Consider the following 12,088-nt stretch of genomic DNA (forward strand, 5'->3'; position numbering starts at 1 on the left):
ACTACTTTTTATTTGGTAAATCTTCCACAGGGTCTTACTGGCACCCCAGGAGTCCAGGGGGCAGAAGGCAAGCCAGGTCCATTGGTACGTCACCTACTCACTGGTTAGCAGGGCCGACTCACAGCCACAATCACAGATAGATGTTTAAATGTAGGATTGGCTCAATGATTAACATGTCTGCAAATGTATCATTTATTTATGCAGAACATGGCAACGGTAACCTCCATTAGCATCATTAGGTTTAGCAGCTAGCTTAAACTGCAGCATGTATGTTTACCCAAAATCAGCAAATCAACATTTCTATCAATAAGAAACGTGTTTGGAAGTAATTAGATATGAATAATCTGTAAGATTGAATTTATAAATAAGTATGATTCCCCAATTCACACTAAAAGCTTTAGAATAAAAAAATGTAGTTTACATACAGAAATATCAGGTCAATTCAGTAAAATCACACAGAGATTCTAAGTTAAGTGTTTTATCATAGTTATAAAACAAAGAAGTCAAGTTAGGCACATGTTAGCCTTGCTAATCATTAGCATCTAAAGATGCTAATGATTAGCATCTTTAGCTTTTGCAGTTAAAATAAGTAGCATTAAGTTCAGTTACCTAGAAGAATTATAAACCAGGATAACTTTATAAAATAAGTTTTAGCAGACAGAAATTTGCCAGTGGATTAAATTTCTCCATACATATGGGAAAACTACACATCATATCAAAAGTTAGCTAATCATTAGTACCTTTAGCGTTAGCGGTTAGCATGAGCTGCGTTAGGTGCAGTTACATAAAAGGAGTCAACTTTGTAGTTTCAACAGATATAATTTAACCAGGAGATTAAATGTTTACATTCATAACGAAGGACTACAAACATATCAACAATGACGATGCTAACCGTTAGCATGGTTAGCATCGTTTGGAGCTCAGGAAACAGTTCATGCTGAAACTTTATGCACTGGAGCTATTTTTATTTTACTGTCTTTAAATTACAATACGTTGTTTTTAGGGTCCGTCCGGTGAAGACGGACGTCCAGGTCCGGCAGGATCGATTGGTAATAGAGGCCCGGTGGGAACCATGGGGGCCCCGGGCCCCAAAGGTTTCAACGTAAGATCGCTTCTCCTTCGTTTTTACACATTTCAGCTAAAATCTCAGTTTGTTTCTGACTTTAAATATGTTTTTCACAAAAAGGGTGATCCTGGAAAAACAGGCGAACAAGGATCTCCAGGAGTTCTTGGTCAAAGAGTAAGTCATTTCCTCCAGCTTTAACTAGGCCGTTTACCTTCTGTGATGAACTTATTTGTCACTTTGCCATCAGGGGCCTCCAGGAAAAGATGGAGAAGTTGGCCCTGCAGGCCCGCCCGGCCCGCCGGTACGTACCGTTATGTGTTATGAACTTCATGCATCATTTCTAGACCTAAAAAATGACTTTTGTTGACCAAAGGGCCCCGCAGGAGACAGAGGAGAGCAGGGGCCGCCGGGCGTGAACGGATTCCCGGTGCGTTGAGTTTATTTTCTCTAGAACAAAACCTTCCCAGCATCCAGATAGAAACTGGAAGAGAACCATCGTCTTGTGGTTCGTCTCTTATTTATTTGTCTGTAGGGTTTGCCAGGAAACCAAGGGCCCCCGGGAGAGTCTGGTAAACCAGGTGACCAAGTAAGTCCAACAAAAATAACATTTTTATCCACAAGGTTCCAAACCAGTAACTCATCTCTGTGTTGCTTTCAGGGCATTCCTGGAGAAATTGGTCCACTTGGTCAAATTGGACCGAGGGTCAGTGAATCTAAATGGTCTAAAGTTATAAAATCTAAACTGATGTTTAGATTAAATGATGATGTATCTTCCAGGGCGAGCGAGGAATCCCTGGAGAGAGAGGGGAGCTGGGCGCATCCGGCCTGCAGGGACCCAAAGGGATTCCTGGAGCGCCAGGTCCAGACGGACCAAAGGTTAGCACCACTGATCCAAGATGGCTCCTTAAATCTGGAGTTTTTGAAGCTAGAAGTTTGACAGGTTAAAATACTATTATTATTATTAATATTATCCCGAGTTCAGAACTAAAAGACTCTGTTCTAGTTCTGCTGCTACAAGTTGATTTCATTCAAGACGTTACAGTAAAAACCTCTTTGTAAATGTTGGTATCATTTTATTGGGATCTGAAAGAGTTTAGAGAATCTCGTTTTTCCGTCTCCCTTATTTTCAAAGGTGTAACAAAAACACAGCAGACCTGCTTAGATATGATCCACGTTTGTGTAACGACAGGAAACAACAACATGTTTTTAAAACTAAAATAACAACTTTAATCAGATTACTGTAAAAATCAAGTGTCTCAGTTAAAAACGTCGTTTAGCTTCAGTTCACTGAGAAAATTCATCATCGATCCAAAATGTGGCTGCAGGGCAGTCCGGGTCCGCCCGGCACGCTGGGAGACGTCGGTCCTCCCGGCCTTCAAGGGATGCCAGGAGAGCGAGGAATCTCTGGACCTCCTGGGCCCAAGGGTGATCGGGTGAGTCCCTCCCTCAGAGCCAGGTTCTTCAATGGAGGAGGATGAAGAAGGAAGCAAACGGTTTGTTTTTGTGGTTTCTGTTCAGGGAGCCATCGGTGAGAAGGGATCAGAAGGTACGCCCGGAAACGATGGAGCAAGAGTGAGTTCATCCTCCACCGAGTTTTCCTCCGCCTCAGCCCTGAACAAAGGCGTTTAATATAAACTGATGATGGACGTGTGCGGCTCACGGCTTGTCCCGGCTCGTCTGAGCCGGCGGCGCGCTGCTCTGGATGAGCTGACTGTCTTTGTTCCCTCCACAGGGAGCGCCCGGCCCCCTCGGCCCAGTGGGACCCGCCGGACCGAGCGGAGAAAAGGTTCACATCCTGCTTCATCGCTGATTTTAGATGTTTTTAGAAACATTTTACACGTTTGTTCTAAAACCAGTTGGGTTTTGGCATTAAGTCGATGTTTTTTGGTGTCGGGATGTAGAAACACTTCAAAACCTTCCCAGTTGTAACATCACAACTTAGTTTTAAAAATGTTTATACTTCCACTGCATATTAATGATCATGTACATGTAAATACAGGAGATTGCAGCCAGGTGGCTAATCTCCATCTCCAGTCCCTTTGGCAGGTTGATGTTAAACTGGGTTGCCAGATCTGGCTGATAGTAAATTAACTAATAAGTGCGATAACATTTTATTTAACATTTGGCACTTTTCTGCCACACAGTGGGAACTATTTGAAATAATTTTCCTCTGAAACCTTTTTTAAAAATCTGATGAATCTTGTTAAAAGCATCTTAAAGTTTAACAACTGACACTAATTTTCTTTTTTTCCGTTGAAAAATCGCCCAATCTGGCAACATGGCGTTAAAGCAGGCACTGCCCTTCACCTAGCAACCCCAACCCGTTACCTAGCAACCCCAGCAGAGTTCCGTCCCGTTACCTAGCAACCCCAGCAGAGTTCCGTCCCGTTACCTAGCAACCCCAGCAGAGTTCCGTCCCGTTACCTAGCAACCCCAGCTGAGTTCCAGCACATTTTGTCAAAAAAATGTCATGTTTTGTATTCCGTAGATCTGTCCTAGCCTGTTCATGATCGGTCGTATTTAAAGGTACGGAGTACATTAAAGGTCTTTACTGCCAGTGAATATGTGGCGTCTTTCCAGGGGGAACCCGGACCCAAAGGGCCAGCCGGACCTCCAGGATCCAGGGGAACTCCAGTACGCTGAACTAAACCGTCGTTTTTTATCTACCAATACGTGTTATTTCAGATAATTCCAATCAAAACTTTGTTTTCCTGCAGGGATCGAGGGGCGACCCCGGTCCGATCGGCGCTGTTGGGTTCACCGGACCGCAGGTAACTGACCTTAATGTCCGTCGCTCATGCAACGCCTCGCTGTCCAAAGCTCCAGCCTAAACATCCGTGTTTCCCAGGGTCCTGATGGTCAACCTGGAGTGAAGGGAGAACCCGGAGAGCCCGGTCAGAAAGGAGATGCTGGTTCTCCAGGACCGCAGGGTCTGGCCGGAGCCCACGGACCTCCGGTGGGTCTCAGACTCGGTCTGACATCGTCACCATGACCGAGTTTCTGTTTCATCCGTCGTCTTAGAGTTAAAAACATCGTCTTTCCTGCGCATGTTGCCGAGAAGTTCCTTAAGGTGCTGGCTTATTGTTTCAGGGTCCAATTGGTGTTTCTGGGCTGAAAGGAGGTCGAGGAACGCAGGGTGCACCGGTACGATGACGATTCATTGGAACTGATTTACCCCAGCGAGCCCTAAACGCCTCATGAGTCAAATGTTTTGTGTTTTCCTGCTTTAGGGCCCCACTGGCTTCCCTGGATCTGCAGGAAAAGTCGGACCGCCGGGCCCACCTGTAGGTACCGCGCTGCGAAAACTGGACTTTGATCAAATGGTTTTACATTCAGTAACCAGGCTTGGAAAGTTCCTCAGTTTAACTTCTTCATCTGATTTAAACCGAATGAATTCAAACTCAACTGTTAAGAGACATTTTTAGTGCAGAGCTTAAAGTCTGCAGTTAAACTTCATCAAAATGAATATAATTAATCTGAAGTTCAGCTGATCTTCTTCTAAACTCGTTTCATTTCATTTTTGCTGCTGCTTTAAAAATAATAGGAATTTTCCGATAACTTTCCAGAGGGAAGAAGTAATACTGCCACCTTCAGGTGGGAGTTAGCATCACATTCACCCAACGTGTTCAATCATTACATTGCATTTAACCAACAGTTGAACAAGCAGGATGTGTTAGTTTCTGTAGTTTCCTCCAGTGTAAAATCAACAGATCTACATGTAAATTTACTTATGTTTGCCTTTTACAATTTAAAGAGCCATTTTCATTCATGTATTTATAGTTATAAGTGCTTAAAGTCAGAACCAAATCTTATCTTATGAAATTGATTCAGTCTAATAACCAAAAGATGTGAAATAAACTGGTTGTTCTGTGGACATTTAGTATCTGTTGCTCTGCTGCGTCTCGGTTCGCAGGCGGATTAAACATTAATATTCTGTTTGTTCAGGATTTATTCCACGTTAAGATTTAAAGGTGCAGCAGCTCCTAAAACCCGACGCTGGTTCCGTTTCTCTGATTGTGTCTGTGGATTTTCAGGGCCCGGTCGGGGAAGCGGGGCCCCAGGGAGCCCCGGGGAAAGAGGGCCCCCCAGGGCTCCGCGGGGACCACGGGTCGCCTGGGAGGCAGGGCGAGCGCGGCCCGGCGGGGCCCCCAGGGAGCCCCGGGGACAAGGGCGACGCCGGAGAGGACGGCCCCACGGTGAGCTGACCACGCCTCGGCTCAGCCGGCCCACAAAGCCGTCCGGCCTGCAGGTGTGCAGTTAAAGTTTCCTGTGTGCTTCAGGGTCCTGATGGCCCTCCGGGTCCGGCTGGAACCACAGGACAGAGAGGCATCGTGGGTCTTCCTGGGCAGAGAGGAGAGCGGGGCATGCCGGGCCTTCCAGGACCAGCGGTGAGTTTCCCCGACCTTCTGCTTCATCTGCAGAGTAATCTGGATCCACCAGACCTTAATCTGGTTCTGTCGTTGGTCCGGTTCCTCCGTTGATCCGGTTCTGTCGTTGATCCGGTTCCACCGTTGATCCGGTTCTGTCGTTGATCCTGTTCTGTCGTTGATCCGGTTCCTCCGTTGGTCCGGTCCCACCGTTGATCCGGTTCCTCCGTTGATCCGGTTCTGTCATTTATCCGGTTCCTCCGTTGGTCCGGTCCCACCGTTGATCCGGTTCCTCCGTTGATCCGGTTTTGTCATTTATCCGGTTCTGTCGTTGATCCGGTTCCACCGTTGATCCGGTTCTGTGTTCCTGGTTCCAGGGGCCTCCAGGGAAGCAGGGCTCCACAGGATCACCAGGAGATAAAGGCCCTCCAGGTCCGGTCGGCGTTCCCGGCGCTAACGGACCGCGCGGCGATCCCGGTCCGGATGTAAGTAAAAGCTGGTTTCCACAAGTTGCTCAACAAAGACGTGATTTTTATTATGAATTTTTCATTTAGGTAATTTTTAACTTTTCCATCAGAAACATAAGCACGGTTTCTCTCAGCCTGGCGGGCCGCCAGGCTTTAATTGCTCCCCACCAGACTAAGTTTGTTTATTTATTATAGTTTTTTTATTCACATATTCGGTTCCGTTTATTTCCTGGAACCATGACCACTTCCTGTCTTTACCAGGCTACATGCTAACGACTTTAGCAAAACAAAGACAAGTCACAGATAAAGGATAAAAACATTAATATTTATTTTAAATGTATGTTTTATGTTTGACTTTAGGGTCGATGTCTTTGATCCTTGATGAGTTTTACCCATGAATGATCGATTCCTCTTCCACCGTATTTCTAGAGTAATTCATGATCTATAGTGTCTAAGTCTATGAAGAACTCTGCAGGATTTTCCTTTTTATCACTTTCCTTTGCTAAACCTTCTGGACTCTGTAACTCATGTGCTGGTTCTGCTCAGGGCCCGGCCGGATCCGACGGACCTCCAGGGAAAGACGGCGGTTTGGGTCAGAGGGTAGGAGGAAAACCAAACATTCTGGTTCTGATTCTTATGATGCAAAACACTGACAGTCCAAAACGTTTCAGGGAGACCGGGGAGATTCTGGTCCGGAGGGTTTGATTGGTCCACAAGGACTTCCTGGAACCCCAGGACCCGTCGGTGCGCCGGGTTCTCCAGGAAAGAGAGGCGAGCCTGTAAGTCTTTACCATTCAGCTCTAACATCATCTGCTGGAGCTTGTTGGGGGTTTGGTCCAGGTCAAAGGTTAACCAGAGGTCTTCCCACTGACTTTAGGGCTCAAGAGGACCCCAAGGACCACCCGGAGCAGCCGGGAAACGAGGACTGGTGGTCCGTCCTAAAGCCGTGAAACAAAACAAATGACACATTTTGAGATGAACTGCAGCTACAGACGTTGTTTCTCCAATTCAGGGACCACAAGGACCGAGAGGAGATAAGGGGGACCTGGGCGATCACGGAGAGAGAGGGCAGAAGGGTCACCGAGGATACACGGGTCTGCAGGGTCTTCCTGGACCTCCGGTACGGCCTGCTCCTCATGAAGAGGCTCCTCAGTAATGACAGATGCTGTCCACCTCAACATCCCTGATCAGGCATAACATTATGACCAGTAACTGTCCAGGTGACCCCTGGTGGTGGGTCCAATCTGACCCCTGTCCACTGAAACCGGGGCGTGTGACTGTTTGGGTCGTGTTCTAATAGGAAACCTTGGATTCCTCCATCGGCATGGATTTTGCTGCTGGTTCTGGCTACAGACCAGAACCAGCAGGAACTGTTGGTTTGGTCTCCAGATTCCTCACATCTTCAGATGTTTTCACACGTGACAATCCGGTCGACCCGGTTCTACTGGAACCAGAACATCTGCTCCACCTCCAGCTGCTGTGGTTCTCTGAGTCAAACCAACCTGTTCCCCTCCTGGCCTGTGGGGGCGCTGCACCAAGAACCACTTCAGGAAACGACATGAAAACCTCTGAAGACACTGAGAGCAACTTCCTTCTTCACCAGATGGAAACAAGATGGAGGCGTCAGGATTTCTCTTTAGTCTTTGGCTAAAAACTACGATCTGTTTCTCCTGCTAGCGCTAGGCTAATACGTTGTATTTACCCAGAATGCCCTGCGCTGTAGTCCACTTCCTGGTTTGGTCTCCGGTCCGCTTAGCGTCCACATATGCATTGGAGCTGAACCAGAGTTCACGTCAACGGAACCGAGGTTTGTAGACGGATCCGAGTTTGTTTCAGACTTTGGTTAGGCTTCCCAAACGATCCGGACTTTCTAGATAAACAGAAACTTTATCTATTGAAACGGACTTTTGGGATGTTCTGGACAACCTTCCACTGCCAAATACCCCAGGTTGCCTCTGCTGGAGTCCATGTCTCAATAAGGTCATAATGTTATGCCTGATTGTTCTTGAAGGAGTGGAAAATGCAACTCTCTAACTGTGTGTGAAATGGGCGCTATAAGATATTAATTTCAGGCTAATAAAGTGTAAACATTGACATTTTGAAGTATTTGTACCTTCAGAGAGAAGCATGTTGACGGAATCACCAGGAAGGCCAGTTTTCTAAGGTTTTAGATCCTCAGAATGAGCCTCCATTTATCTGATTAACAGGGAAAAAAGAGCAATTATGTGAGATTTCCTGCCTGAAAATCCTTCCTCGTGTTTGTTATTAATATTTTTAGGGCACAACTGGAGAGCAAGGAGCTCCTGGGATCGTTGGGCCGGGCGGCCCGAGGGTAAGCGATGCGCTTGCATCGGTTTTATGATCAAACTTTTCAGTTTAATGCAGGATAAAAACTGTAGCTGCTGATGCCTCCAGTAACTGTCACATACAAATGTTAGCATTAGCATATGTTAGCTCAAGCCAGCTCTGCTGTTTTTAATGAGGCCAGAAATCTGAATAATTAGCTGTAAATGTTAAACATTAGCATAACAACATTAGCATTAGCATCAGTTCAGCTCAGACCATTGGTTTCTACTAATGTTGAGTTCTCCTTGAACCTGACTCAGGGTCCTCCCGGGCCCATCGGGCCTCCTGGAAAGGAGGGGTACATGGGTCAGCCGGGCCCGATGGGGCCTCCAGGCACGCGAGGACTCAGTGGAGAAATTGGGCCTCAGGTAAAGATTTTAAAAGCTTCATCTGAGAGTCACTGAAAGCTTCACTAATCTGGAATAAATCAAGCTGGGTGTGGAATCAACAGGGACCTCCAGGAGAACCCGGACCTTCCGGTCCTCCTGGGCCTCCAGGGCCACCCGTGGCGGCGATGGACGATCTGTTCGGCGGCCCCCAGGATTACGACTCCGGGCCCCCTCCTCCTCCAGAGTTCAGCGAAGACGAAGCCCTGCCCAACAGCAACTCGTCCACCATCCTCCCGGTGGATCCGGGCGTCCAGGCGACCCTGAAGGCCCTCAGCAGTCAGATCGACAGCATGAAGAGTCCGGACGGCAGCAGGAAGCACCCGGCCCGGACCTGCGACGACCTGAAGAGGTGCTACCCCATGAAGACGAGCGGTACGTCGCTTTACAGCCGGCAGCGCCTCAGGAAGGGAACTGGAAGGGTGAAGTAGCTTTTGGTGACTTTGTCTGCAGGTGAGTACTGGGTGGATCCGAACCAGGGCAGCTCAGAAGATGCCATCAAGGTTCACTGCAACATGGACACCGGAGAAACGTGCATCTCTGCCAACCCGGCCAGTATACCTCGCAAAGTGTGGTGGACCGCGTCCAGGAACAAACCCGTGTGGTTCGGAGCCGACATCAACGGCGGGACGCACGTGAGCCAGAACTTCCTCAGCAGAACCCGAAGGCCTTCATGGCTCGGCGCTGACGTTTTCTCTGTTTCCAGTTCACCTACGGCAACAGGGATCAGCCGGCGAACTCCGTCGCGGTGCAGATGACCTTCATCCGCCTGCTGTCCAAGGAGGCGTCTCAGACCGTCACCTACCACTGCAAGAACTCCGTGGGCTACAGCGACGCCAAGGCGGGCAACCTGAAGAAGGCCGTGATCCTCAAAGGCTCCAACGACCTGGAGCTGAAGGCCGAGGGCAACAACCGCTTCAGATACACGGTGCTGGAGGACTCCTGCTCGGTACGGCTCACCGCCACGAAACACCAACAGATACGAGACAGAGAAACAACCGCCTGCTCCAAAACTGGATATGTTAGAGAGGAACGGCTGCAGAAACCGATTCAATAAATCCAGCAGTGGTTGATGCTAGCTGAACGTTAGCGCTATCATATCGCTATCGATATATAACAGAAGCTAATGCTAATACAATAAAACCAACATGGTATTTAGCAGAAGCTAATGCTAAAGTTAGGAATTAGTTGAAGAAGAAGTAATAACTTCCTTTCCGTTTCTGTTGCAGTGCCAGTGTAAACACCTGAGGCCGTCAGGAACTGATTTGGTTTCTCTGTTTTACAGCAAGCGTCCAGCAGCTGGGGCAAGACAGTGTTTGAGTACAGGACACAGAAAACAGCCAGACTTCCCATAGTGGATTTGGCCCCTGTGGACATTGGTGGCCCCAGTCAGGAGTTCGGCATCGACATCGGACCCGTGTGCTTCTTGTAAACTCCCTGAGACTGTTGGACTGACAGCTGGCACGGTCAGAGTACGGAGGACTCTTCTGGCCCTGTGGCAGGATATTTATTGTGCCTTTCACCCACACCAAGACATCCAAGATTTCTAATTTTGTACGAATGTTTGGTTTGTAAGAAAAATAATTGGTAAAAAAAAGAAAAAACCTAAATCCTTCCTTTGTCGTCTCGTGTTTGTTTGCTCAAAGCTTCATGCAGCAAATTTCACTCCACAAATTGGACACAAAGTAACTGAGAGCTGCTGTTCAAAAGCCCGGAAATGTTGCCGCATGTCCCGCTCTCATTGCCTTTATTATTATTATTGTTTTTAATGAGAACTCTGTCTTTATGTTTGAATTGAACACATTGTGGTGCTACAGAGGGGACGGCAGCCCCGGATGATGAGTTCCCCGGATCGCCAGGCGGGGAATCGGATCGCTCCGAGTTAGCTACCTCGCCACCGACGCTCAGAAACCAGAAAACCACGTGTAAATCTGTCCTCCCAGGTGCTGTTTTCCAAGTGGTCTCTTCTCCCGGTGCGGAGCTGCTTGGGCTGTAAATAAAGATGATGGAGGGACGAGTGAGGTGCTGTGTGGTGACTTTTGACCCAAACAAACGGTACAGCAGCAGGTAGCGCAAATATCACCATCCAACGCAACGCCGGCTCGCCGTATTCTGGACTTATTATGACGCTCTAGAAATCCTTCTTATATTCAGTTTTTTAGAATAACTGGCTGTCTGCTTTGTACTTTTTGCTTTGCAACAAATTAAACTGAATGCTTCTTAATCGCCCAAGTTTTTGTCAAATTAATGGAGGTCCAGTCAGGCTGGAGGCGGCGCTAACGTGAACCGTTTCTTTTTTTTAAAGATCTTCTGTCACCATTTCAGTCAACAGAATTTATTATGCAAACATGTGAATGATTCAAACTCCAAAACACACAAACATAATAAAACAGACGCAAAAGAAAACAGGAAATAGAAGCTGTAGACTGTGAAGTCCTCCAAACCACCAGGGGGCGTCGACCGCTGAATCATCTGGGAACAGACCTTCAAGAGAGACGGGATGAACAGAAGAAAGTTTGAGGAAGAAAGAGAATGTGTGCTAATCGTTGAGCAGCATGTTTACATTACCGACTCCAGACGCCCCCTAGTGGTCAGGAGGACTTTCGTTTAGTAAAGTGAGTTTGCAGCGTTTTGTGCTTCCTGTTTCTGCGATTTGCAGCAGTTTCTCTCCCGCTTCTGTTTTCTGTGTGCAGCATTTTTAATGTTGCATTTGTATTTTGGTGTTTATGTAAAGCCAGGTGATAATTCAGTTTCACAGATTAATCAAATTTTCTGTTTCTGAAGATTTAATTTTTGGATTTTTTTTTTTTACCAATGCACTTTTGGGCTTCCATAATTGAGAGCAATGTTTGCGAACCTAAGAACTACCATCTTGTTTGACAATCATTTTCTTATTTTTCTTTTTCAACTTTGAATTCAGGTCAAGTCACAGAAGGAACGGCTGAAATAAAAAACATTTTTAAAACATTTTCTGTCATTTGTCATTTTTTCCAAGAAAGAAATTAAGAATTATGCACCAGATTTGGTCTAAAACGTTGGAGATTATGCATTTTGGAGTTTTCATCATTCATGTGTTTGATGCGTATTTGCACCTTTCGTCCACCGTGGAAAAGAAGAGGAAGTTTTTCACACAGGAAGTGGAAAAGTTTGAATGTTTATAAATAAGCCTGTCACAATAACAACCTTTTCTGGATAAACTGATCCAGAAACTATTGCAGTAAACAAAAATAATATTTCAACTGATAGTAAGAGTGTATATGGCATTAATGCAAACAGATCCTCGCAAAGATAGAAAGACCCATTTCATTTCTAAAGAACATTCAACACTGGAAAAAAACATTAAATATCCGAACTTTAGTAAAAAACAGTCAAAAAATTTGATAATTGATCGTGTAATTAACTGATTAGTTGTTTTTTTTCTGCTGATAAGAAGAGGTGGCAGTTTTCAAATCTCAT

General features: G+C 46.5%; 1 protein-coding gene across 1 annotated transcript in view; it reads left to right on the forward strand.

Annotated features, from left to right (window-relative positions):
* The window catches only part of col5a2a (collagen, type V, alpha 2a), a 43,462-nt gene extending 32,606 nt beyond the window's left edge, over window positions 1-10,856 (forward strand). Inside the window, exons 26-54 of the mRNA XM_008404234.3 lie at window positions 31-84; window positions 1,004-1,102; window positions 1,187-1,240; window positions 1,314-1,367; window positions 1,440-1,493; window positions 1,599-1,652; window positions 1,725-1,769; window positions 1,844-1,942; window positions 2,392-2,499; window positions 2,585-2,638; window positions 2,799-2,852; window positions 3,647-3,700; window positions 3,784-3,837; window positions 3,915-4,022; window positions 4,157-4,210; window positions 4,297-4,350; window positions 5,101-5,262; window positions 5,347-5,454; window positions 5,811-5,918; window positions 6,447-6,500; window positions 6,572-6,679; window positions 6,778-6,831; window positions 6,913-7,020; window positions 8,179-8,232; window positions 8,507-8,614; window positions 8,698-9,007; window positions 9,086-9,267; window positions 9,339-9,581; window positions 9,918-10,856. Of these exons, the coding sequence (XP_008402456.2) occupies window positions 31-84; window positions 1,004-1,102; window positions 1,187-1,240; window positions 1,314-1,367; window positions 1,440-1,493; window positions 1,599-1,652; window positions 1,725-1,769; window positions 1,844-1,942; window positions 2,392-2,499; window positions 2,585-2,638; window positions 2,799-2,852; window positions 3,647-3,700; window positions 3,784-3,837; window positions 3,915-4,022; window positions 4,157-4,210; window positions 4,297-4,350; window positions 5,101-5,262; window positions 5,347-5,454; window positions 5,811-5,918; window positions 6,447-6,500; window positions 6,572-6,679; window positions 6,778-6,831; window positions 6,913-7,020; window positions 8,179-8,232; window positions 8,507-8,614; window positions 8,698-9,007; window positions 9,086-9,267; window positions 9,339-9,581; window positions 9,918-10,064 (2,799 nt within the window). The 3' untranslated portion in view covers window positions 10,065-10,856. The remainder of the gene's footprint in view (window positions 1-30; window positions 85-1,003; window positions 1,103-1,186; window positions 1,241-1,313; window positions 1,368-1,439; window positions 1,494-1,598; window positions 1,653-1,724; window positions 1,770-1,843; window positions 1,943-2,391; window positions 2,500-2,584; window positions 2,639-2,798; window positions 2,853-3,646; window positions 3,701-3,783; window positions 3,838-3,914; window positions 4,023-4,156; window positions 4,211-4,296; window positions 4,351-5,100; window positions 5,263-5,346; window positions 5,455-5,810; window positions 5,919-6,446; window positions 6,501-6,571; window positions 6,680-6,777; window positions 6,832-6,912; window positions 7,021-8,178; window positions 8,233-8,506; window positions 8,615-8,697; window positions 9,008-9,085; window positions 9,268-9,338; window positions 9,582-9,917) is intronic.
* The last annotated feature ends 1,232 nt before the right edge of the window (window positions 10,857-12,088 follow it).

The sequence above is a fragment of the Poecilia reticulata genome, chromosome 2 (genome assembly GCF_904066995.2).
Source record: "Poecilia reticulata chromosome 2, P_reticulata-male-v2, whole genome shotgun sequence".
Lineage (NCBI taxonomy): Eukaryota > Metazoa > Chordata > Actinopteri > Cyprinodontiformes > Poeciliidae > Poecilia > Poecilia reticulata.